This window comes from Halichoerus grypus, chromosome 13, assembly GCF_964656455.1.
Source record: "Halichoerus grypus chromosome 13, mHalGry1.hap1.1, whole genome shotgun sequence".
Classification (NCBI taxonomy): Eukaryota; Metazoa; Chordata; class Mammalia; order Carnivora; family Phocidae; genus Halichoerus; species Halichoerus grypus.
The window spans coordinates 27548678-27573251 of NC_135724.1; the positions used below are offsets into that span (position 1 = coordinate 27548678).

The window sequence follows — 24574 nt, forward strand, 5'->3', positions numbered from 1 at the left end:
GACTCTCACTTTGGGTAAAAAATGTACATCCACATGTAAACAGGACATTTTACAGGAATTTAGGGAGTTCAGAGACTCGACTGACCTTTAGTGAAGAGCCTCTGATTTAGCTCAATCCCTCTATTTTTTAGATGAAGAAATAGTGCCTTGGCCGTGATCCCCAAATCTAGGGTTCTTTCTCTGCACAAACTTGTAAGTGTACAAGAAAGGAAAACTTGGACGTTATTTCTCCTAAAGTATTAAGCTGCCTGAGCCATGTAAGGTCTGGGTTTGAATTTGACTGTGACTTCAACTGGATGACTGCAGGCTGTTCTGGTCTCTTGTTTTGGACATATATCTGGGAATTTCAGGTATTTTAGCTGCAACTGCTGGTTGGATTAAGACGAGTGATGTCCACGTCATTCCTTGAAACAGATTTTGGCATGATCTTGTAATTCTAGAAAACTCTTGTAACGTTGCTGTAAACATATTTTTCTTATTACCAGATCATTTATTTTTTTAAAGATGACCAATTTTAGTAGGGTTTTATGCATCCTAAAAGAACTTTGAAGTTCCGGTCTTGGTGCTTTGGTTCCCTCTCGTGGTCAAGTTTGAGGATGGCAGGCTGGGCTCTGAACACCGGGTATTTGCAGACTGAATTGGCTCTTCCCACGGCATTCATGAGCTTGCAGGGTACTTAAGATGCATCAGTGGCAACAACGGCGCATGAATGGCACAAAAACGTCCATTTTTGAAGGGACGGGGCTGCAAATACCAGTATGGTTGGGAAGTTACACTATGCAGGAAAAATTAATTTTGGAAGATTTGAAAGAAAGAGTAGGAGCAAAGATTCCTCTAGATGTTGAGGCCAGTGTGCGTGGCGTCCTGATGGAGCCGTTTCCTGTGCGTGAAGCTGCCCCGGGTCTGCTGTTGAGCAGTTCCACTGATCCACGTCCCAGGCTCCTTTGCACTCCCTGAAAGGGCCTCCCTACCCCCAGCCCCCAACCCCTGGGACGAAGGACGTTTGGAAGGGGATTGTTAACCTTTTGAGGAAAGCCACACTTTCTTCTTGCCATGCTGGTGGCCTCTGTCAAATACAAACCCCTGGGCCAGATGTCTCAACGCCCTTTCCACCTCCACCTCCACTGTGTTTTCCCACAGCCCCCAGGCCCGTTTCTTTGGGTCGGCCACTTTTGGTGAGAAACGATGAAGCTTAGATGAACTGGAGCAAGAATGTCACGAACACATCTTCTGGGAAGCATGTGATGTTGTAAAAAGGACACTAACCAGTCCTCCCCCTGCCCCTTGTCCCTTGCCAGCTGTGTGACTCGGTTCCCCTCCCTGGGACTTGAGGGGCAGAATTAGATTACCCCTCTGTCCTGGCTCTTCACGTGGCTACTTTTGCATCTGATTGGGGAGGAAGGAGGACTCCTCTTGCGTCCCTCCCCGTGCCCCTGGCTCCTCCCTGGCTTCCCCACCTGCTCATTTTTGGCTGCCCCTCTTGGCCTGTGGGAGTCCCCTCCCTTCCATGGTTCTCCCGCTCTTTCCTTGGCCTTGACATCTTGACCACCACTGTAGGCGAGAACTTTCACCTCTCGACTTGTAAATGGACCGGTGGTTTGTGGCCTGGCAAAAATTAGAATCTCATGGGGAGCTTTGGAAGATCCTTATGCCCACCTAGGCTTCTCCCCAGATGAATTAGATTAGTGTCTCCAGGGATGGGATGCAGGTGATTCCAATATGCAGTCAAATTGGAGACCTCCTGAGTCGGCTGCCTGTCCCAGCTCCAGCATCCCCCCACCCGCACCCCCCGGAGGGTCCAGACAACGGGGCCATGGCTGTGGTCAGAGGTTGGGTGTGATAAAAATGAGCCTGGCCCGCGTGGCTCTCCCTACTGCCCTATGAAGTAGGTTCTGCCACTGTCCCCATTCTAGAGATGAGTCAATTGAGGTCCCGAGAGTGAAGGGGAGCAGCACCCACCTTTGCTCCTCCTCCGAATGGATGACCACTCGATGTGGAACACGCTCCTGGGCTTGGGGGGCACGGCCTCCGAGCCCTCATCGGCCTTGGGGCTTGCTGTGGCTGGCTGCTCCCTACTGCCACCTAGGCCGGGGACAAAGCAAGACAGGTTAGTGTCCGCCCAGGTCTGCACCCGGTGAGAGCCAAGCAGCGGGGGGGGGGGGGGGGGGGGGGGGGGGGGGCGGGGGGGGGGGTAATGTCACGTGCAGAAGCTGGAAAGGCAGGAACAGTGGCTCTGAAGCTGCAGGTAGGAATCACATCTGTGTCGCTGTCGAGCCTCCAGCTTCTCCATTCCCCCTGTTAAAACGCGCGCTTCCTTTCCCCGCAGAAACCGTGTCATAGACACGTAAACATGTCAAGAGACAGATGAGCCAGTCTGCCCTATTTCTCTAGTGGGGAACTACTCAAAGACCTGGAGGAGCCCCCTGATCCCGTGCTTCAGAGACACCTGGAACATCAGCCTGCCCTCGGACACCTTGGCAGACAGGTTTTGTGCGGGGGAACGAGGACTGAGGGGGTAGCATGCATCGTCCGACACAGCGGGGCATTCTGCCGGAACGCCAATCCCAAGTGCTCATCTGCCAGGCTGGAAGGGCACCGCTGCTGGCCTGCTGCTTCTCGTTTCTCACATGCCGAGCGTCAGCTACCCCAGCCACCCCCCGCCGGGCACAGCAATATTCTGACCTTAGCCTCCTAGACTGAGAATTGCACGAAATTACAAGATCACAGTCTACCTCCTGTGTCCCGAAAAATCAACTGAGTCATACAGCTCATGAATCATGGCACAGCCCGGAGTTGCTCCCAGGTCTCCTGACATCCAATCAGAGGCTCTGGAACTGGCGGCAGGAGGCCTGGCCCACCTTCCATGCCCTGGCCCTTCACTGTTAGCACCCCAGATTCTGCTACCTGCTCAGGGCCCAGGAAAGTGGGGGCCGGGCCCATATTACTGTATGTTCCTGGGGTTGATGTCCCAGCCACAAAAAGCAAAAGCAAAAAGTATCTTTCTTTCCCTTGAACGCTGTTTTTGGTCTTTCTTTGGGGAGGTGGCACCAAATAGGGTCTGACACGGGGTTGGTCCCGGCTCTCCTGTGGGTATGACTGAAGTGGGGGGCACTACCTGGAGGGCAGCGGCCCCACCCGACGTGCCGGCCAATGGCTGAGAAGGTAAAGTGGGAGCAGATGCCACGAAGAACTGGAGATAAGGCCACAAATTTCCTGAGGCGGTGAAAATACTTAAAAGCTAAGATGAGAACCGTTTACCGCTATCTTTGGGACAGATGCTCAAGACTTTCCTAATGGATAAAGGCGATTTCAAGAATATCCTGAACACATCTTTCAAATGTTCTAGAAATAAATGTTCCATCGGTGTGGTGGGGAAACAAGAAAGCAGCAGTAACTCTGGCCAAGAACCAGAGTCATTCATCTCCACATGCTGTTTTCACTGACGTTTCCCCACTGCATGCATGGCTCTCAGAAATACACAGACGCCCGTCGGCAGCCCTTGTGAACTCCATCTATAGAACGATGGCAGTTATTTTGGAGGGACACCCTCCGTTTCTTCCTCATGTTGTTATGAAGATGAGACAATGCTTGCAAGAGGCTCGGGAAAATAATTTTGCAGCGCTCACATGTCAGATCCCTTTCCGGTGAGGCCACTGCCCTCGGGCGGCTGCAGGCAGGAGGGCAGGAGGACTCCCTGTCCCGGTGCACACCTGGCATTTTACACCAGCCCGCACTGACTCTTACCTTGCCAAGTGTCAATTATGTGTTCTTGTCTGTCACCTCCACAGGATGGTGAAGCCCTCGGCAGCCCGGGTTACACCCGATTACCTTGGTTTCCCCAGCACCCGGCATAAGCCCGGTATTCTGTAGGCACTTGGAAGTATTTGCTGAATAAATTAATGAGGGATAATTATACTACACATTTTAGTTTCTGAATGCTATAAGGAACAATCATTGGCTATTGCAGGATTTGAGCTATTTTTAAGAATAATACATCTCATTGTCATTGTTAAATACTTGATAAATACTGAAATAAAGGTGAGAGCCTTTCATTGGTTGACCAAGGTAATGGCTGAGTCGAGTAGGGTTTTGCAGCTTACAGGATAAGAGCTGATTATTTTCAGTGGCACTTGGATAAAAGAAAGGAAGTTTACAGATGGTCATACAATGCTTGACCATCTGTGACCAACCAACCAGAAACCCAGGAATCCCGCGAGGGTGGCTGGGAGAACTCAGTTAAGGAGACAGGAGAACAGACCACTGAAGACAGAGATCATGCTCCATGGGCTATGGGAAACTATATATTACATAGTCCATTCTGGGGGGCCACAAATCCCTAAGCGCTTCAGAGGTGGGGCTGGGTGTTCTACAGCCCAAGAATAATTTTGTTCATAATAACTTACTTTTTGGGGTTCTTTCAACTTTTCTCCCCCTAACATCATGGCACACATGGAAAATAGTGTGTGGCATGGTGCAGTGAACAGATAATGCTGTTTATGGCCAGAGGGCCTGCCCCCATGGACTTGGGGCCCACCAGGCCCACCTGGGTCCTTAGAGGGCCAGTGGGGGCTCTGTGGGCCCAGCGTGGCATGAGCTGTGGCCCACGATCGGAAAGCTCAGTCCTTGATAGCCCATGGGTAAACCTTAGTGGCTCAGTAACTCCTTGGCCTGCCCACCTGGTGAAGGAGTCATGGCTCTCCTTCCCTGAAGAGCCTTATTAAGTGTCCCAATGCATGTGGCTTCCCACTGCCATTTCACGGGTATGGCCCTTGCCCTCGAGGACTGCCACCATCCTGTGTTTTTATAGGCAGGGGTCCAGCAGCCCCTTCCTCCCGTTGACTCACAGAAAGAAAGCACAATTATGAGGCATGGTATCTGTTCAGAAACGCGGCTCCTGGAGGGTAGTGCCCCATAGTACTTCTGCCTTTACTGACGTTGAATGTCCAGAAAACATCAGCCATTCAAATACCAAGGTTAAAAGAGATTTTGTAGAGGACCCGACCTGTCAAATACAATTTTGAAACCTAGTGCATTTTCTTTGAGAGGAACTAAACAAACCCGAACCATGTATGACATCGTTCAGAAGAGGAAAACTGATCTAGTCCATCTTACTGAAAATCAATCTTTATTTGGACAGGCCCATGCCTAAATTCTTTCTATAAGTTTTCTTCCTCAGATTTTGAACAGATGTTACTGTCTCTTGCAGGTGGATCGATGCCATCCATACATTGCTTGCAATGTTGAACATATGGAGCATCTGGGACCCATCATTAAGACCCATTTGTCACCCCTCCCCAAAACAAGAGTTACGTCCCCCAAACCCCACTCCAAACCACCTGTGTATCATTACATCTGTGACACCCAATAAAAGGCCAAGGAAAGTTGTGGGCCATTGTACACCAGCTTCTTCTCTGGTAGCCATGTTTCCATATTCCTTTTCCTTACCTCCTCTTCCCCGCCCCCTTCCTCTCCATTATCTATGGCAAACATAGCTAATTAGTGATAGCACTCTCTCCCAGTAAGTTCCAAAACAGCCTCAGACTCCTTCTTAACACAATGCTCAGACAACCAATACTAATTAGAGTTGGCACTTGAAGGTAAACTTACTCCCCTCTCCCCCAGCCTTAAAGGAAGGTGTAGATACCGTACAAGCATCTATGTCTTGAGAGAAGGGGTGTGTCAAGGCCAGGGTGTTGCTACCCAGGAGATGCCCGGCCACAGGCCCTTTCAAGCCTCACAGGACAGCCTTCCCTCAGCAATTCACCAAACCTCACATCCTTTGGTGCCAGTTTTGGAGGAGATCACATACCATACAAGGTTGTCCATTCTCTGATCAGATAACTTCAATATCCTGGAATATTCCAGAAACATCTACTCTCTGTAGCTACACAGAATATGTCTATAGTAATCTAAGATGGCTGTGTAAGAGAGGGGCACCAAAGAGATAGGTTGTTAAGCGGGGATGTTAAGAGGTTTGTAGATGCTGAGATGGTCTAGCTCTATTGGCACGTCTGAGGAAGGGGTACAGGACTTGAGCGGAAAGGCTAAGATGCCTGGACCAGGTGCCTCCACCCTGGAAGCAGCAGGTAATGACTCCTAAGAAGAAAGTTTTCAAATTCAGTGCATTAGCCTCCCACAGTTCAACTCCATGTGGTGCTGCCCTGGGAACCATCCTATGTTAGAGTTGTGGGTCACAAAATTGTGGAAAGGATGACAAATAGTGTGAAGACTCACCCAGTGGGCAGCAAGTGCGGTAAGGAGATTTGAGGGCTGATGGATTAACTTGGTTCCATCACCAGGTGAGCAAGAAGAGCTCAGATCTGTGAGTTAGGACCCCTGGACTTGTGTCCAGGCTCTTTTATCACCTGGACAGGTCCTTGGAAAACCATGATTTCTTTATCTACAAGGTAAGGGCTTTGAAGCTTCCAGAATCTAAATTCTCTCTAGAGTTCTCTGTAATGTTCCCTGTTTTAGGACTAGCTTCCCCAGACACCATAGCTCAACAGATGAAAGGAACAGAAAAACATCAGCTTTTCTTTTTTTTCTCTTCCTTTGAAAAGTCAGATGGTCCTGTTGGCTGGGGGGGTTGGTCTATGGTTCAGTTCTCCCCCACAAGACCTCTTACCTGGGCTCTTTCTGGTTTCCTGCACAGGGCTGGAGGAATCTAGACCATCAGGATGTGCGAAGAAGTTTTTTTCCGATTGGGTGGCGTTTCTGGTCCTCAACTCCGGATGCTGGACTGATCCCTAAACCCAAAGCCCCTCACTTCCTGGAGCCCTCCTGCCCATTCTCTTGCTGACCCTCTGTAAGTTCACTTTGCATTCCCTGACCCTATGCCTGGCACACGTCTTCCAGTTGAGAAAGGGTATCATGGAAGAGGAGGGAGAGGAAAGACAAATGTTCTTTCTGCAGCTTACTCTCACTCTGGCCTTCCTGACAAAAGATTCTTTCTACATTCCCTGAGGAAGACTGGCTCTGGCTACCATGGTTCCCCCACCTGGTTTGATCAGGCAGGTTTCCTTTAAAGGGACAGAGCCAGAGATCGTGTAGTAGGAGCTTCCCTGTCCTCCCTCAGTTGCTCCTCTCATTAGAAATTTGCTCCAGTACTTGCCTTTAAAGCAATCATCTAAGTGTTGTCTCCTCAGGGGGCCAATTTGTCTTCCAATCTCAATAAACTCCCTTAGTTCCCTGTACAGCCAGGGCACAGACTAGGGGACAATATTGCCATCTCGACAGAAGTTTCTGCACAGCCCAATACTAGATGCTATCTTTCTGGTTCTGTGGAAATCTTCAGACCTTTCCTCCTTCTGACTTATGCTGACAGGGGTCCTGAGGACTCACTACGGGACCCGCTCAGAGCAAGAAGGGCATGACCTAACCACTGCCTGCAGAAAGGACTTGAGGTCTATATATTAGGAAAGGTGACCCTCCCACATCCCGTGGGGCTGTGGGGTCTGGTGGGCTGGAGTTTGAGGAGGGGGGCCCAATCTAAACATGTTTTGTTTGGCTTTGTGGTATGATGGGTCAAGCATCACTCCCCCTCCCCCGCCCCTAGCCCGTCCCAGGTTTGTGTACCTTCCCCCCATAAACACACGAGTACACACACACACACACATATACACACTTATTGATGGGCTGTGAGGCAGCCTACCCAGGTTTAGAAACAAAACCCCACATTGAGGAAATTAGCTACACCTGAGTAGACAACCTCCCCACTGACGTCAAAGGCCCCCTTCCCACCATTCCAGGTGTTTCAGAACTGCCAAAGAGGGGACCTGATCACAGAGGTCCTTCTGAAAAAAGAAAGCAAACAGAGGGGGGAGGAGCTGGGGAGCCCCACATTCCAGGGACAGGTGTGGAGCTGACTAGAGATCAGTCCCCTGTACAGGGTCTTTACTTTGGTATTGCTAGTTCAGGGCCCATGGACGTCTGCCAACAACACTTTTCCTTGTTCCCCACCTGGCGGCTCTTGGCTCAGTTCTGCATGCCCTATCCCTTACCCTCTTGCTCTGGTCTTTCCTGAAGGTTCCTATACTTCTTGTGGTGTGCTCCCTTCAGCCCCCTAATCATCCATCTGCCCAAGAAGTGACAGGAAAAATGCCATCATTAACCAGCTTGAAAAGACTGGAAATAAGTCTCCCTGAGGAGCCATTCACAAGTTCATATGCAGCTCATGAGCCAAATTAGACGTGTAGAGTATCTGTGATACACACTAAGGGTGGGGCAATCAAGTGCTGTCCTGTAAGAAGATCAAGATGGAATCTTGTCCCAGACGATTCTTACTGAAGGCTGCAGTTCAGATACCAATGGCTCCCCAAAACATCTGTCTATGCCTACAGATTATTTCCTTGAAGGCTCAATCAGAATTCACTTCAGAACTAAGTTTTCTTCACAGTGCTCATGGCTCCCTTCAACTCCACATTTCCAATCTTGTAGAAGGAGGAGGGCTGCACTGACTGTGGGGGAGGTCAGATTTCTCCAGAATAGGCCGGAGTTCAGGTGGAATAAATGCATGCCGGGCTAGACGTTCTACAAAGAGCTACTTCCTTTACTTCATTCTGTTCCAGCAGCTTGTTCAGCTGTATGAGGGGGCTGGGGACTCCTAGTTATCAATTTACAGGGGGCAACAAACACTTTTCTAGCAATCCCTCATCTCCCTCCTTGGGGCCTTGCAATTCTAGTTTCACTAGGGACAGAAGTGTTCCCTATGGATTCTTCTATCTTCTCTGAATGGTAAGAGGTGTGAAAAGCCAGGCAAGTAAAAAAAAATCTCACATAAAAAGTGAATGCCTTTCAAGTTACCAAATGAGATTGTGGTTTATTGAGTAGAACTCATACTCACACTGAAACTGCCAACTCCTAACTAGTTTAGATTACAGCTGTCCCCAGACCCTCACAACCTTTATGACCCAAGGAAACAAAGCTCAGACTCATATAAGAAGCACAAAGAAACTGGGGCACATGGGTTTGATGTGACCACAAATACAGGCCATGAAGATTTGAGTTTCCAAATGGGCAGATCTTGAAGACCAACCCAAAGAAGAACTCCCTGAGAGGGGAGAATGGTAGGAGAGAACAGTTCAAAGACAAGGCACAGTTGAATGATGTTGGCATCTCAGCTTGCATCCACACAAGCACGTTGAGCGTTTTGGTAAACTGTAGAAAAAGCTGTAAAGGCAACAGTGGTATGCTCTTGGTACATTTGATCTCCATGTTATTAACTTTTTGCCATTTCAGTGATGCCTCCTTCCCATTCCTCTGTAGAGATCCAGGGCCAGAGTACTGGAAAAACTAGTGTTGGAAGAGAGAGGCTACCTGGTCAGCTGGTCTACCCCCACCCAAAGCAAGCATTCCCAATAGGCCTCTAGCCCTTGTCCTTGCACTGCCAGAGCAGGGAACTCAGGGTCCCACAGGACTATTTCTCAACTTCCATTGTGAAAAACTGCTCTTCTCTACTGATTCAAAGTCTGCCTGCTTATCAATCCCACTGTTATCCTTGTTCTATCCTCTGAAGTAATGCTGAGTAAGTTGACTTTTTCCACATGCATTACTCCACACTGCAGACAGCCATGACCCTAGCCATTTCTTTTCTTCTCCAAGCCAAATATAACAGTGTCATCATCATTCCTGATGAAACAAGGGGGCTTCAGACCTCATTCATCCAGCTTGGCCTCACCTAGTATGTCCTCCATTGCCAAAGACTCTTTCAAAGTATGCTACCCATTTTTTTCTTTGTTTCTTTTCCATCTAACCTATTCTCAGAAATGACTCCTGCAACCTAAGATGCAAATGATTGATCATGCTTACCGTGTTATCTTTCTAGGACTGTTTACATTTTAACAGGTTCAAAGCTTGAACTGAAGGGATGGTTGGGAATGTTTGGGCATCAGGTAATGGCAAGATAGAGGACAAGAGATGAGGCACAGAAATCTTCCTGGGACCCTTAACATCATGCTTGATACTTTTCCTGTACAGAAGACCAATCCAACCAGATAATTCACTCAAAATAATGAAACTGATACTGTGAACTTACATGGCTCAGGCAATCTGTGGTGTTACCCTCATCTTCACCTCAGGTGAGACTACTCACCTGGCCAGGCAAATTCCCATAAAATGAATTCCTTGAAGCCAGGAACTTGGCTGATTCTTTCCTGGTCAAGTAGGGTCCTGAGTAACATATTAACAGTTCTTCATACATGTCTTCTAGATGAATGAGTGAATGAGGTCAGACAATAAGGCAAAATTTCTAGGGGCTTGGCTCATGGAAGTTGGCAAGTGGCCTTGGGGACAACAAAAGAATAATATAAACATACATGGAGATTCAAGATTCAAAATCCCTAAGATTTTCTGAAATGAAACACAGATTTTTGAACTAAAAATTCAACTATCTCTTGAATTGAAGGAAAGAAAGGTTACTGTTGGGATCTGAATTGGTGGCCTAGAAGATCAAAATGGAAGAAGTATCTCAAAGCAAAGCAAAAATACAAATGGTAAAAATTATGAAGGAAGCAAGCAACTTAGAGCAGAGCTCGAGGAGACTGAACACATGGATAATAGGCATTCCAGACATAGAAGAAGGAAAAGATGGAGAAAGAGCAATAATCAGACAAATGTTAGAAGAAAAGCTGCTGAGCTGAAGAAAGACTTGAGTTTGCAGATTGAAAGGCAGGACTGATGAGACAAGACACACATTTAGGCTTGACTTAATAAAATTCCTGAAAGCTACTGATAAGAAGAAAATCTTATGATGTTTTAGAAAGAAAGAACAGGTTATTTACAAAGGAAAACGAATGACATTGACATCAGATTTTTTGTTTGTAACACCTGGAAGCCAGAAAATGGAAGGACAATGGCTACAGACAGTTGAGGGAAGGGCTGTGGTCCAGGAACCCCCAGCCAAAATGCCATTCACTTGCAAGGGAAAGAAACTTTGTGGACATGCAGAGTCAGAGAACATGTCACCCATATTCTCTCATATAGTATTGAACAAAACACTCAGTACTCAAACAAGAATTCTAAACAAGTAATACATGAATCGTAACAAAGATCATGAAACAAAAGAAGGTGAAGAATAAAGGGAACAGTGATAAAAGGTAACATGTCCGCTCTACACAGTGAACGCCAAATGAACAATGATAGAATTACTGGGAATGTGGGGCATAGGGGCCGAGTAAGGATTTTTGCAAAAATGTGAGGCAAGGGAAAAAAAAAAAATTATAAATGATCTCAGCAAGATCCAGGGATGGTTGATACTGGAGAAATAAAAGTGTTGTAAAAGTAAAAGTGGGGGCTCCGGGGAGGAGAATAGTGAAAGTGGTATATAAGGGCTTTAGTTCCTCAGGGTGGGGAAGGAGCATCAGAGAAATGGGAACTCTTGCCAGGGTAAACTATTTGACATCTTGTTTTTATATAATAGAGACATATACTTTTGATCATGAGTGTTGGGAAAGAAGCAGAACAACTAGTGAAACGGAAAAGAATAGTAGACTTTCCAAATAAACAAAGGGAAGAAAGAAAAAGTAACATGATCATACTTGCAAAATGAGGAAAGTAAAAAGCAAAAGCAGTAATAACCAATAAATAGTAAAAAGTAAAGTAAGGTGGAAGAAGTAAAACAAGCATATTGATGGTTACACTAAACAGGAAGAGGTTATATTACCTACTAAATTACAGAAGCACTAAGATTAGGTTAAATATAAAACATTGCTAAATGCTATTCTTAAGAAACACGGTTAAAAGAAAATGATAAAGGTTGAAGCAAAGGGATAAGAAAACACTAGGAAGAAAGTAGGTATGGCAACATTAAGACCAGATAAGTTGGAATGAGTTTAAAAGCATGAACAAGGATAAAATAGGTAGTATGTAACAGTAAAAGAACATTTATGAAAAATCAGTGACAGTCATTGTCAATAGGCACCAAACAATGTAGCTGCTACATATATGAGACAAATGTTACAGAAATGCAAAGAGAGTTTCATGAAACTATACATTTATTGTTGACTTTTTTTTTGGTAAGCTCCATGCTGGGCTCAGTGTGGTGCTTGAACTCATGACCCTGAGATCAAGACCTGAGCTGAGATCAAGAGACACTTAACCAGCTGAGTCACCCAGGTGCCCCATAGTTGAATTTTAATAAGCCCTTTTCAGAATTAAGATCCCATAGACAAAAAATAAATAAGCACATAGAAGAACTGAATGATGCAATTAATAAACCAATTTAATATGTATTTCCTTCAAATCAAAAATTTGCATTTGCACTTCCAAAATCAACTAAGTACTGGGCTACAAAGAAGAATTCATATAATTTTAAAATAGTTTCACAGGCCATCTTCTCTGCTCATAATAAAACTAGATATAGAAAGTTAAAAAAATATAAGAAGTCCCAAGTGCTAGAAATTAAGAAATCATTCTTAAATAATTTTTGGATCAAAGAGAAATCAAAACTAAAATTACAAACTATCTAAAACTGATCAAAGCAGAATACTTTATTCCCAAACCTATGGTACACAGCTATAGCTACACTCAGAGGAAAATTAATAGCCTTAAAATGCCTTTGTTGTTAAAGGAGAAAGATCTAAAATGAAGAAACTTTACATCAATTTTAAAACATTAGGAAAAAGGAACATTTAAATTTGAGAAAACATGAAAAAAACTAGAAAAAGAAATCAGTAAAATAGAAAACACACCAAAACTGTAGGTAGGGCAAATAAATCTCAAATTGCTTCTTTGAGAAAGCCAATAAAATGGATGAACCCATCACAAACTTGATCAAGGAAAAGAGAGCAAAAGTCCATAAGATTGGGAAGAGAAAGGAGACGTAGCCATAGAAAGAAGAGAGATTGAAATTATTGTATGAGAACTTTATGAGTAACAGTAGGGCAACAATGTTTTAAATCTAAAGAAAATGGATTATTCCCTAGCAAACAAACTCTGAAGTTTGACCAAGAAGAAGTAGAAAACTTGACTATGTCAGTTATCATAGAAGACATTGACAGATGAGTTGAGATTGATGATTTAAAAATACGGCAGGACAACATCACTTCATGGCTGACAGCAGAATTCATCCATGGGGGAGAGCAGATGGAAATGCGGGGGGAGATGATGAGGTCAGAGGGAGGAGATGAGAAGATCTAGGGAGGGGACAGTGGAGAGAGGGAGAGGATGGTGTGATAGGGACAATTTCAGACAGCACCTCCTCTACCACCCCCTGCTGCCAGCATATTCCTACTCTTTTTAATGACTATGTTCAGCCATATTTATGTTCAACTACCATTTGTACATCCAAGAGCTGCTACCCGGAATCTGGGGGTGATCACAGCAAAACAGCCGGGATGTGGACCCAAAAGCTCTTCTCCCTTCTTTCTTGGCGGCTCACTCCTCTGCAGTCTCATGTTGGTGGTGTCTCTGTGGTTAAGTTTCCTGCCCCTACTCATCCATCCTACTCATCAGTGGGATGGGAAAGTGCTGGTGAAGGCAGGACAGGGTCACTCCAGGGAGCTCTCCAAACCTCCTACCACTATTTTGTCTACTTCAGAGGACATCTGGGCTTCTGTCCATGGCCCACGGGCAGGGTGACCTGCACGGGGCTGACTTTTCTTAGAGGGGTGGGGATTTTCATTTCTGCCCCACCCTTGTCCATGCCCACAAGAGAGATGTGGCATCTGCCTGCCAGACTGGCTTAATAAGATTTGTTCTGCTCCAGAAGGAGCTTGTTTGACCACATTTGGGAAATACCATCGATTTTCTGCCTCTTAGCCCCAAAAGATGTTTTTTAAAAACATTTCATCACTCCTGGACATATCTTGGCAAACGAATTCAGTGATTAACAATACTTCATCCAGGCAATTCTTTCTTGTTTCAAATTAGTAGATGTTTTCCTATTTCTACATAAATATCTGGCCATCTTGATCATAATGTATTATAGAATTTCTAAGGCCCTGTGGTTTTTCCAGACTTGCTGGACATGCTTTTTCCTCTTTCTGAATCACTTAGCTTTTATCCATTTTTCCTCCTATGAATTTGGCAGCTGGCAATGCAGTTAACATTTAATTTCTACAGGGGTGGAAGTGGGAACTTGGGAGAAAAAAAGCAACCCAGACACCTGTGACCAAAGTGGGACCTTGTTAATGACAGAGACGTGGGTTGGGAAAGGAAGGGAGAAGAGAGAATCTTGTCCAAGTGAACTGGAAGGATTTTTTATGGCCAAATAGTTTTCCTGTCCTGGAAATCCAATATAAAAGCATGGTTAAAACCCAGCTCCCCGGCGCCTGGGTGGCTCAGTCAGTTAAACGTCTGCCTTCAGCTCATGTCACGATCCCAGGGTCCTGGGGAGCCTGCTTCTCCCCCACCCCACCCCCACTCATGCTCTCTCTCTCTCTCTCTCTCAAATAAATAAATAAAATCTTAAAAACAAAACAAAAACAACAAAAACCCCAGTTCCTATCAGATCCAGTTCTTGGGGTGGAGAGTCTCACAGGCTTAAAGGAAAGGAAAGTAGATTTCTGGGCACAGTTTGTCCATAGTGAATGAATGGGGAATCTGGTTCTGTTATCCCTTGTTAGAATAGTTGGGGGGGGCCTCCCCTCCCTTTTGGGTAATTGAGCCCTGTCTGGAAGCCTGGCAGGGAACTGACACCCCCATCCTCCGCAGACCGCCTGACCTTCACACTCCCCTCCACGCCTGCGATTCTAGGAGCCTCCCTGCTCTTCCCACTGGCAACGCCCGCACTAAAGGTCAGTTTTTCCTTACTCTTACGGTGGTGTGCCTGCTGGCAGAGGTGGAAGCAGAGCGAGGGGACAGAGGAGGGGTGGTTCCCAGACCTTGCTGGGGAAGGAGGGCCTGGATGAAAGTGGCAGCCTCTGGTGCACTGGGTCAAGGAGACTCAGAGCGGATCTTGCTGATTCCGGTCATGCTAATCTCACTTTCCTATAATCTTCTACTATCACCCAGCAGAGAAATGGCTATGGGGGTGTCTGTTGCGAAGAACTTGGCGGCGTCCTTTGGGCCTGCCCTCTGCCCACCAGCTCGAACTGTCACTATGGCAAGCATCCGTCTCAGGCACTGGCAGACTGGGTTGAATCTAGTTTCCTCGCTTGATGAAATCGTGGAACACAACCACGCTCAGGCATGTCTATGTTGTCTAAGGCCGTTTCATGCTACAATGACACAGGTGAGTCTTTGCTAAAGACTCCAGGTCTCCACAACCAAAGGTCTCCAGAACCAAAAACATTTACTGTTTGACCCTTTCCAGAAAAAGTTTGCTGAGCCCTGATATACATATAAATGGAGACTGAATGTAAGTTAATGACTGTAATCGGGAAGTCAAATTATGAACTTCATGGATAATTGTTTGTCCTTCTACTCAGGCTAACCATTTAAGTATCACAGACCTCATAAAGCTTCTAACACCCACAGGCAAATAGGAGAATGAGATAAGTTTCTTATCTTTTTTTTTTAATAATTAAAGTCATATATGGGATTCTAATTTTTATGAATTGCTTCCTGCTATGAGATAGCATCTTGCCCTTACTCTGACCACTGAATGTTCGAGACTTCCTATTTAGACACTCCCAGTGCTCTAATTGTCCCTGCTTTGACTTTAAAACTCTATCAATGTGAAATCCCTCCCTTTTACGTAATGCTGGGTGTGCTCATCAGCCACTAACTCAATGCACCTTCAACTCTTTGCGTGTATCCTCTGAATTTCCACCCACTCCGAGTCTGCCTGGGAACCACTCAGCAAGTTCAATTTTACAGCATCTATTATTCAGCTAAACATGCCATGAAGACCATCTTGTAATCATCTTCCTAAAAGACTAAAGAGAAATGTTTTTGTTTTAAGACAATGACATTGAAAGCACATGTCTTACTTCTAACTCTGCAAGCTCATACCAACTTCCTCTAAAGTCATATATGGATAGTTATGGCTATTTGGGCAGAGAGAGAAAAATGAGCACGGGGAAAGGGAGGTACAGGTGTGTTTGGCTCTAACAGGAGAGGCACAGAAGGGGAGTGCTGCAGCCGATTGACCCAGAGCTGAGACCGCAGGGAGCAGACACCAGGTCCAGGCAAAGAGCATTTCTGCCTAGGAGTTGGCTAGTCACCGCTGGGGGACTTCTCTTCTTCACTGCTCTTCACTTTCAGGTAGTAGATGCGGTTGGCCTCTGGGTAGGTGACTTTGCTGAGTGGGAGCTTATAGATGGCAGGGTTGTTGGTTGTCAGGAGCAGGAAGATGAGGGTGGAGAGGCAGAAGGCCCAGGTGCCTGGTGGCACACCAACCTGGAAGAAGAAACACTGGGGTCTGAAAATGGTCCTAGGCTGCAGGGACCCTGGGGGAGAAGGATGTGGTAGGAGTTGAGGATGGGGATCCTTCTTCCCTAGTGATGACATTGGATTTTGGGTTCATAACATCAGAGGAGTTGGTCGAGGAATTTGAGATGTTGGTACTTTTGGATACAATCCGAATCTTTTAATGATGGAGCTGAAAATCAGCCTAGGGATGATTTCCCACATCCGGCCACACACCAATACCTCCATCTGTCCATCTAGGTTCTCCACTGCTGTTGTATCTCCCTTTTGCGCACACACACAGCCACCCCCAACATACCTCAGAGGCACATGCATGCAATTGCCAGTCCTTCTCTGGACAAACCCTGGATAAACGTTGACAAAGACGTTGTGTGGGTACTAGCTATCATAATGCACTCAGGATTCTTCCACAAACTGCAAATGTCCTAAAGCCCTGGCTGGGGGAGGGGCACGTTCAGGAGAATCCAAACTTACCACCGACATTATGTTGGAGAGGGCCGCTCCCATGTATGCACAGAACAGGGCTGTGGAAAAACAAGGCCCATGGAGTCAGCTTCCCAGGGTCTGCCCCCCACCTTCCCCAAGGGCAGGGGGGCCCATCCTGTCTCCAGCAGCCTCAGTGTCTGCAGCAGACCCTGACATCTGGCATATTTGCTTGACATTATTATGGTAGTTATCTTTGCCGGTAGGTGTGGCCAGTCTCCCACCAGACTATGGGTTCCCAGGGCAGAGATGAAAGCCTTCTATCCCTTCCCCACTTCCATGGGGAGTCCCCACTTGCATGCATAGAGTCAGGGGTCAGTAAGCATCTTTTGCTTGTCATACTGACCTTGGGGATGGTCTGGCACAGGCTGGGTCACTGGATTATTATCTGTCCAGGGGTTGAGGGGTCAGATTATATGAGCCCCCAGCAAGTCCCCTCCCGTCCAAGATTCTGAGCAGCTATGATAGATCTTGTTGGACCTGCACCAAGTCTCACAAGGGCTGGACCTTATTGGTCCATGAGCTTGTCTTTAGGAGCCAGGCATCTGAGTTCACCCTAGGATGTGGCCCTCAGGATAGGGTAGCTCATCAACACCCCTGTGCCTCTGGACAGGCTCCTTCTGCCCCTTCACTTTTGCTCTTTCTGTTCCTCTGTCCAGAACACTTTCTCTGTGCCCCCTGCCCCCCACCCAATTCCCATCCTGGCAATGTTGAGATAAACCCCATCCTCCTCCTGAAGCCTTCCCAGATGGTTCTAGCCACAAGAATCTGCCACTTCTCTGAAGGCCAAATGCAGTTACAGTCTTAGCCTCAAAATATCTGGCACTTTTGACTTGACAAATATTTATCAAGCCTACTGTCTCCCTGCTGGCTGCTGAGGGGACTATAAGGGACACGGAAGACATTTACAGTCGCCACACATGAGTGGGGAAAAAAACAAAAGTTCTCCTGGATGGTATTCTGCCCTTTACTTGTCTTTAGTTTTGCTTGTTAAGGTCCTGTTGTTTCCAGAGAATATAAGCAACTTCAGGGCAGGAAGACTGGTGGAAAGATGGGGCTGGGGTTTGAATCTTGCTTCTGCCCTTAATAGCTGCATTCGACGCCAAGTTCGTGAACCCTTCTGGGCTTCTTTCCCTCTCCCATAAAATGGGCCGACAATCTATGCCTGGACTGAGCTCCCATGTGGTGCTGGGGGCAGCCGTAATAAGGCCTGCAGCCCATTTCCCTCGGGACAGCACGCTGTTTACTCCATGGGAATCAAGCTCCCATGGTCCGATTTTCTGAGACCTCAGTGCTCCCAAGTACATCATCTCCCTGGGTCTTTCCAACAATCTTTTCAGACATCACAGCCTTAACAATTGTGTGATTACTTCTCTTCCACTAGATGTGGCTTCATGAGGATGTGGTCCCCATTGCATCTTCCGTGTCTAGCCTAGGGCCTGGCACTTAGTGGTGCTCTGTAATGGGTTGTGGGATGAAAAGTTATTACACCTGGACACTGCCACTAGCACGTGAGGAAATGCATGTGTGATCTCCTTGTAAACTTCCAACACTGTTGTAATAGCAGTAAGTGTGGTTGCGACTCCATTTGCCAGAAGAGGAACCTCAAGTCTCCCGGTGTTGGGACCCAAGCCACAGGTCCTTCTATCACTGTTGTGAGTTCTGACTAGTGGGCCCCATGAGTTTCACATAACCAAGCAGGGAGGGAAGGAAGAGCAGAGTGACATGGCTTTCCCCAAATACCTACCACAGACAAGGGCCAGCAGGTGGGTCTGCCAGGTGAGGGCGTAGAACATGCCCCCGATGGCAACACAGGAGAGGACACAGTTGTAGCTCCAGAGGCCCAAGTAGATCCTCCCAAAGGGCGTGGCCACCGTCAGGGCTGTGGGACGAGGTGTGTTGTTTCTGGCCAGTCCCGGGTTCCAGCACAAAGGCCACCCCGTGGCTGGTGCCAGGTCTCAGGGTGGCCTCAATCCTGGCATCCCCCCACCACCCTCCTCCCTCCTCCCATGAAAGGAGCTTCTACAAATGGCATCTGGTCTTCGGGAACAAGCAACAAGAAGAGAGCAGTGATTTCCAAACTGTGTTTTGGAGGTTTCACACAGAGGTATGACTACTTCCAAGGTGAAGGGAGGTCAAGGTGTTGGGATTCTAGGCCTTCCCCACTCCTTTGGCCACAGCAACTGCATTTTTAGTAAGAAAGTTTTCAACTGAGAAAGGTCTGCTTCAAACGGATGAGGAAAAGTATGTATGTACACATATAGGAACACGGAGATAGAGAAATAATACAGTGAAACGGTAGGATGCGAACAACAGGTGAATCAGGTAAAGAATGTATGGAGTGCTTTGTGTACCGTTTTTATTTTTGTAATTTTTTGGTGAGTTCAAAGTTATTTTCAAAGAATTTTTTTAAGTTCTGTTTCCAAGATGTTTCTGACAAATATTGGAATGAGTCGACAGGATCTTAGTCCCATATGTCCAACTCCAATTTCTGGCTCTGCTGTCCACATATCCATATATACGTGCATGTACATACATACACATACATGTAGAAATATTAAATCACATTTGTCAAATAGCAACACAAATTTTGAGAAATTTTTTTCTTTTAGTTTCCTTGACATTTCGAAGTGCTGGGTCATTTATACCTCTTGGTGTGCTACTGCTCTCCTCCTCCCTGAGTTCCCCTCCCCTCCTCCCAGCCCTCAGCTCCCAGGGGCTCAGTTAGCAGGCTGATCAGGTCTTCAGTCCCTTGCGTCTCCCCACATATCCTGCTGAGGCAGTGTGCTCCCTTTGGAGACTCAAGAAAGGGAAAAATACATCCCTACTCCTGACAGTGTTAAAAAACGCCGGTGAAGATCATAGATCTAGAACATTTGCCACGTGCAGGGGTGAAATGACCTCAGGAAGATTATGCCCAAGCCCTCCTTGCAGAGATGGGACCGTGTCCTACCCGCCAGCATCCCCACGATGGAGCCAATGGCGGCATGCAGGCAGACGAGTGGCGAGGAGATGAACAGAGCCACCAGGAAGATGCCGCCTGTCCAGGGATTGTCGCAGCCATACACCTGGCCAACCCCGATGGGGATGGCTTGTAGCAGCTGCAAAGTCAACAGAATCCGGGTCACTGGAGTGTGGGCACATAACACAAAGACCAGGCCTTAGGGTCGGGACTGAGCCATTCCTGGTGGGGGTAATGGGCTGGAACAGGGTGGGGTGGGAGGACGGTGGTACCCTCCAGTGTGTAAGAGACCTTGGGAGGAAGGACGCCAGCCGGAACAAATCGCTCTTCACTCCACCACCTAGCAGGCATCTGGTATCCCTCATGCAGAGCCGGGCAGAGCCCCCCAACACAGGTGCTTCTGAGGGACACATGGCTTCTGCTCTGAGAGGAGAAACTCTGAGGGGACCAGAGGGCACCCCCTCTCTAGACTGCCATTGGAGGTTTCGGGGCACTAAGGTATTTCCACTAGACCTTCCGAAATCCTACAACTATTCCAGGAATACTGGAAATATTTTAGGCCATTCTGACAATTGACTTAATCTAAGGTCACCCAACTTATTGGTGGCCAAGGCCAGGCTAAAGCCTCTGAACTTGACCCCTAGTCTACAGGTGGTTGCTGTAGATTCAGAGCTACCTAGGGTGTTGTGGGGCTCTGGGAAGGAGGTGGGACTTGCCCTGCTCGAGGAGCTTTAGCATTGCAGAAGGGTAATGTGCGCAACTTGGAAAACAGAACAAAGCCAACATCCCTGAGCTTAAGAGTCATTTGGTGGTGTTGTAATTGGAGATGGTTAGTTTGGCAGCCAGATGGCCTTTTTCTGCCCACGCTGAACCATCCCCATCTGACAGAGGAGGGGAAGAAGGAAAGGAGGGAGATTGGCAGGCTAGGGAGAGCACTGGCCTGGGAGCTGAGGGCTCCAGCCTTCAGAGGTCTCTGCGTGAGCTCACGGCTTGATGACGAGTATGTCACTTCTTCACTCTGGGCTCTGGTGTCCACCTCTGTAACAGGAGGAGCCTGCCTTATCAGATAATCTTTCAGCTTTAAAATTCTGCGGTCTTCACTCCATTACTAGGTGATGTGACCTCTTTGAGGACCGGGCTCCTTTATGGCTGGGTACATACTAGGTGCTTCATATATATGTATTGATTCGCTCAGCGGTTTCCAAACTTGGCTGTAATTGGAATCACCTGGAGATCTTTAAAAAAAAAATTGATGCCTGGCTCCTCCCCAACATCATGATTTAACCAGTATGGGCCTGACCAGGGCCTCAGGAGATTATAATGTGCAACCGAGTTTGGGGACCACTGGGTTAGTTACACATGACCTACTGTAGTTGTTGGGAGTTCACTGCACGTCTCCCTTTGGGTGAATTTTTGGACATTTTAACAAACTGATTTAATTCTGGAGTCAGTCTGATTTCTTTAGAGAATAGTGTTTTGAGCTTTTAAGCTTTACCCATCCTTGTCTCTAGATGGGTGGCCTTTCAATCACCAAGACCCATTGGGCCAGAGCTTATAGCCCTGTGCCAGGAATGACATGGTGGGGTGCATCTTATTTAAAGGAACCCCGAGAAAGCTTTGTGCCAGTTCAGGGAACTCAGCTTCTGTTCGGGGAATGGGTTAGAAGTCTACTCAGTAAATATTCTATGACTTCCCGAAGTCTGAGGAATGCAGGCTGCTGAGGGGGTTCCAACTTCCCCCTTCCCCTCTAGGAACACAAGTTTGAAGCGCAAGCAGTCAAGAATGAGAGGAATGAGGGACAAGTAGCCTCGGAATGGAGCCTGGGTTCAGAAAGCTGCTTTCTCTGCTGGGATCCATATTTTAGCTTGGTGAACTGTGGCCCGGGGCTGCCTCCCTCCCCTCCACCTGCTTTCCAACACTCTGGGGTGAAGGTGTGAAGGGCAGTCAGGTGTGCATGGAAATTTACTGAGAACCGGCCTCCTTCCTACTCCCACCTCGGGACTATTCTCCAGTAACGACGACAGTCCTGATGGACAAAAAGGAAGTCACTCCCAACATTATTTTAAAGAGAAGGAGGGAAGGGGTGTTGGGATGTGGATGGTGTGGAAGAGAAGGAGCCGGGGCTCACAGTAGCGGTGTGATGGGGAGCTCGGACGGTGAGCTTGGGCTCACGTGGATTTGCGTCCTGCCACTTTCTGCTTATGGTGAAGACGAACAAGAGGCAGCTCTTGCCTGTGGCTGTCTCCCCTCAGCACTCCCCTCGGTGCCGGACTGCAGAGCCTCACAGTGTGGGGTGGGTGAGGGGGCTCCGGGGGCCCTTCCTTCTGGCAGCCCCACAGGCCCCAGTGGCTGGCACTTGGACCCCGCCGCACGGGCAGGGCTCCGGGGGCAGCAGGTCTGTGCCCCAGGGCAATGTGCCTTACTGCCGAGGAGGCTCCCTGACGATCCTATCAGAGGTAGGGTTTTGCCCCTGCTCCCACCCCTGCTGTTTTCCACTGGAGAGGTGAGCTTTCCCTTCAAGGCAGGGCTCTGTCTTTTCCATTCTCTCCGATTTCCACCCTAACCCTGACTCCTCGTACTCCTGCCCCGGGCCCAGACAAGACTTTACAAAGATAAAACCTTTACAAAGGGTCCGCGTGGTTGGCAGCAGCGTCTGCGCTAGGGGCTCGGGAGCCTTTCCTTTTCCGAGAGGCTTCGGGGTCGGAGGGTGGCCGGCCCTGGAGGAGCCACGCGGCCCACCCTGCCCTGGAGCCGTGGTCCTGGAGCTGAGCCCCCCGCAGCAGGGCTCGGCCGCGTGGTGAGGGCTCAGAAATCAGATTGTCTAAACAGTATTGAGGACATGGGTTATGTTTGCAAGCATTCAAAAGACGATCATGGAAACAATATTCTGAATTATTCCAAAAAGCCGAGCTAGAAGCAATGGGTGAAAGATGGAGGGGGATGGATTTCTGAGGAAGGTAAAGAACACTCCAGCACTCAGTAAAGGTACCCAGTGGGGGGCGCACTGCACTGAGAAGCAGAGGGTTTCACCTCACTGTGGTTGTTCCGGCGGAGGGTGCCTGTCCTGCCTGGGACGAAGTGGGAGGCGGCTCAGAGCCTGGGCTCTGCAGCAGGCGTTTCATGCTCAGGCACTAGCTGCAGTTTGACCTTGGGCAGCTAACCCGCTCTGTGCCTCAGTTTTCTCATCTGGGAGTGGGGATGATGACAGTACTTACAGTATTGGGCTATTATGAGGGTTGATTAAATGAGCTCCCAAGTCCAGGGCTTGGAACAGTGTCTGGTACGTAATAAGCTTGCCCTATGAGGGGCTCTTAGCTTTCTCTATTGTTCATTAACAAGGCCAAATGTTACAATTCTGTATATTTAATCTTATGTTAGATTTTTATTATATCTCTTCATCCCCAGTGTCTAGACGTCAGTAGAATAAATGAATATGTACATTTATGATAGTTGGATGTAAAACAGAGTTTCTCAACTTCAGTATTATTGGCATTTGGGGCTGCATAATTCTTCGTTATGGGGAGGGCTGTCCTGTGCATAAGAGGATGTCATGCGGCATCCCTGGCTTCTACCTGCTCAATACCAGTAGCACCCCTCCCCCCCAGTTTAGACAATTTAAAAAGTATCTGCGGGTATTTGCCCTGCTCAGGAGGACAAAATCACCCCTGCTTGAGAGCCACTGAGATGGAAAGTATATGCAAATTCATCCCCATCTTCTACTGCTAATATCTTTAAAATCCTAACTTTAAACATTCACTTTAGTGTCTTGCCCCTCCCCCCAGCCGTCCATCTTACTTAGTATTTCTCCCCGAACCCCACGGCTGTGTAGCAGCAACTTGGCACTCGTCTGTGCGCTTGTTTACTGTCTGTTTCCCTGGGTTGGGGGAGTGTACCCTGCAAAACGGCAGAGAGGTTGTTGTCCTCTTACTCCCCGTGGATTCCTCGTGTCTGATAAAGTGCCCAGCATGTATCAGGTCTTCAACAAGGGTTCGGTGAAAGAGCATACGAGCTGGCAGCATCCCTTCCCTGTCCTAGCCTCACCCATGGCCATCATCTGGTGGAGCTGCGTCTGGAGAAGCAGAGAGCCTGGGTAATCCACAGGCTGGTTATGGAGAAGGTGTGTGACAGAAGCAGGGGTCCCAACTCCTCTGCCGCTGGGGAACTTACCAAGGACATCTCCATCTCTGTCCAGGTGATGTTGGGCACCGAAGACATGGGCTCCACCAGTGTCGTGGGGAAGAAGAGGTTGTAGTGGCCGGTGGCTGCCAGGTACAGGGTCATGGCCATGTTGAAGGGCAGCGTGAAGACCGGGAGGTCCCACCTGCTGAAGATGGAATTCAAGGCACTGGAAAGAAGTGGGCTGAAGATGAGAGAGACAAAAGGTTAATCTGTGCGCATCCTTAGGTCTACACCGTCTCATCGGCTCTGGCCACAATGCCACCCACTGTCTCCTCTCCTTGGCATGGCCATTCCTGACTCCTTTGGGACTCTAGTGGTCTGATTTATCTGGGACTGGGAATAAAGTGTTCAATTTAAGGTGAATCTTTGAGAAACAGATTTTTAAAGTATTATAATTTGTTTGGAATAGAAACCTTTAGAAATTAAATATTTCCTTGTTTCTTAAACCAAGAAAACGAAACAAAATGTCATCCTTAGAAAATATCACATATTGCCTTTGGATTATCGAGATGTACAACAGCTTCTATCCTAGGCTGTGATAACATTTTAGAAGTCTGGCCTTGTGGGAGGCAGCTGATGAGAAATGACGAGAGGGGAAATACTTCATTTTCCCAACCATCAGCTCCACGCTCTCCAACGGCC

The 24574-nt window shown here is 47.6% G+C and overlaps 1 protein-coding gene across 3 annotated transcripts in view; it reads right to left on the reverse strand.

The window, feature by feature from the left end:
• The window catches only part of SLC14A2 (solute carrier family 14 member 2), a 52910-nt gene that overhangs the window by 12133 nt on the left and 16203 nt on the right, over window positions 1–24574 (reverse strand). For 2 of the 3 annotated variants that reach the window (XM_078060384.1, XM_078060383.1), the window contains exons 6-10: window positions 23921–24113; window positions 19745–19892; window positions 18539–18673; window positions 16783–16832; window positions 15474–16278 (exon numbers count right to left, since the gene is read on the reverse strand). In XM_078060384.1, coding sequence (XP_077916510.1) covers window positions 16096–16278; window positions 16783–16832; window positions 18539–18673; window positions 19745–19892; window positions 23921–24113 — 709 coding nt within the window. In that variant the 3' untranslated portion in view covers window positions 15474–16095. Of the gene's footprint in view, window positions 1–1959; window positions 2083–15473; window positions 16279–16782; window positions 16833–18538; window positions 18674–19744; window positions 19893–23920; window positions 24114–24574 lie in introns of those variants that run through there. The other variant, XM_078060385.1, reaches the window with a different exon arrangement.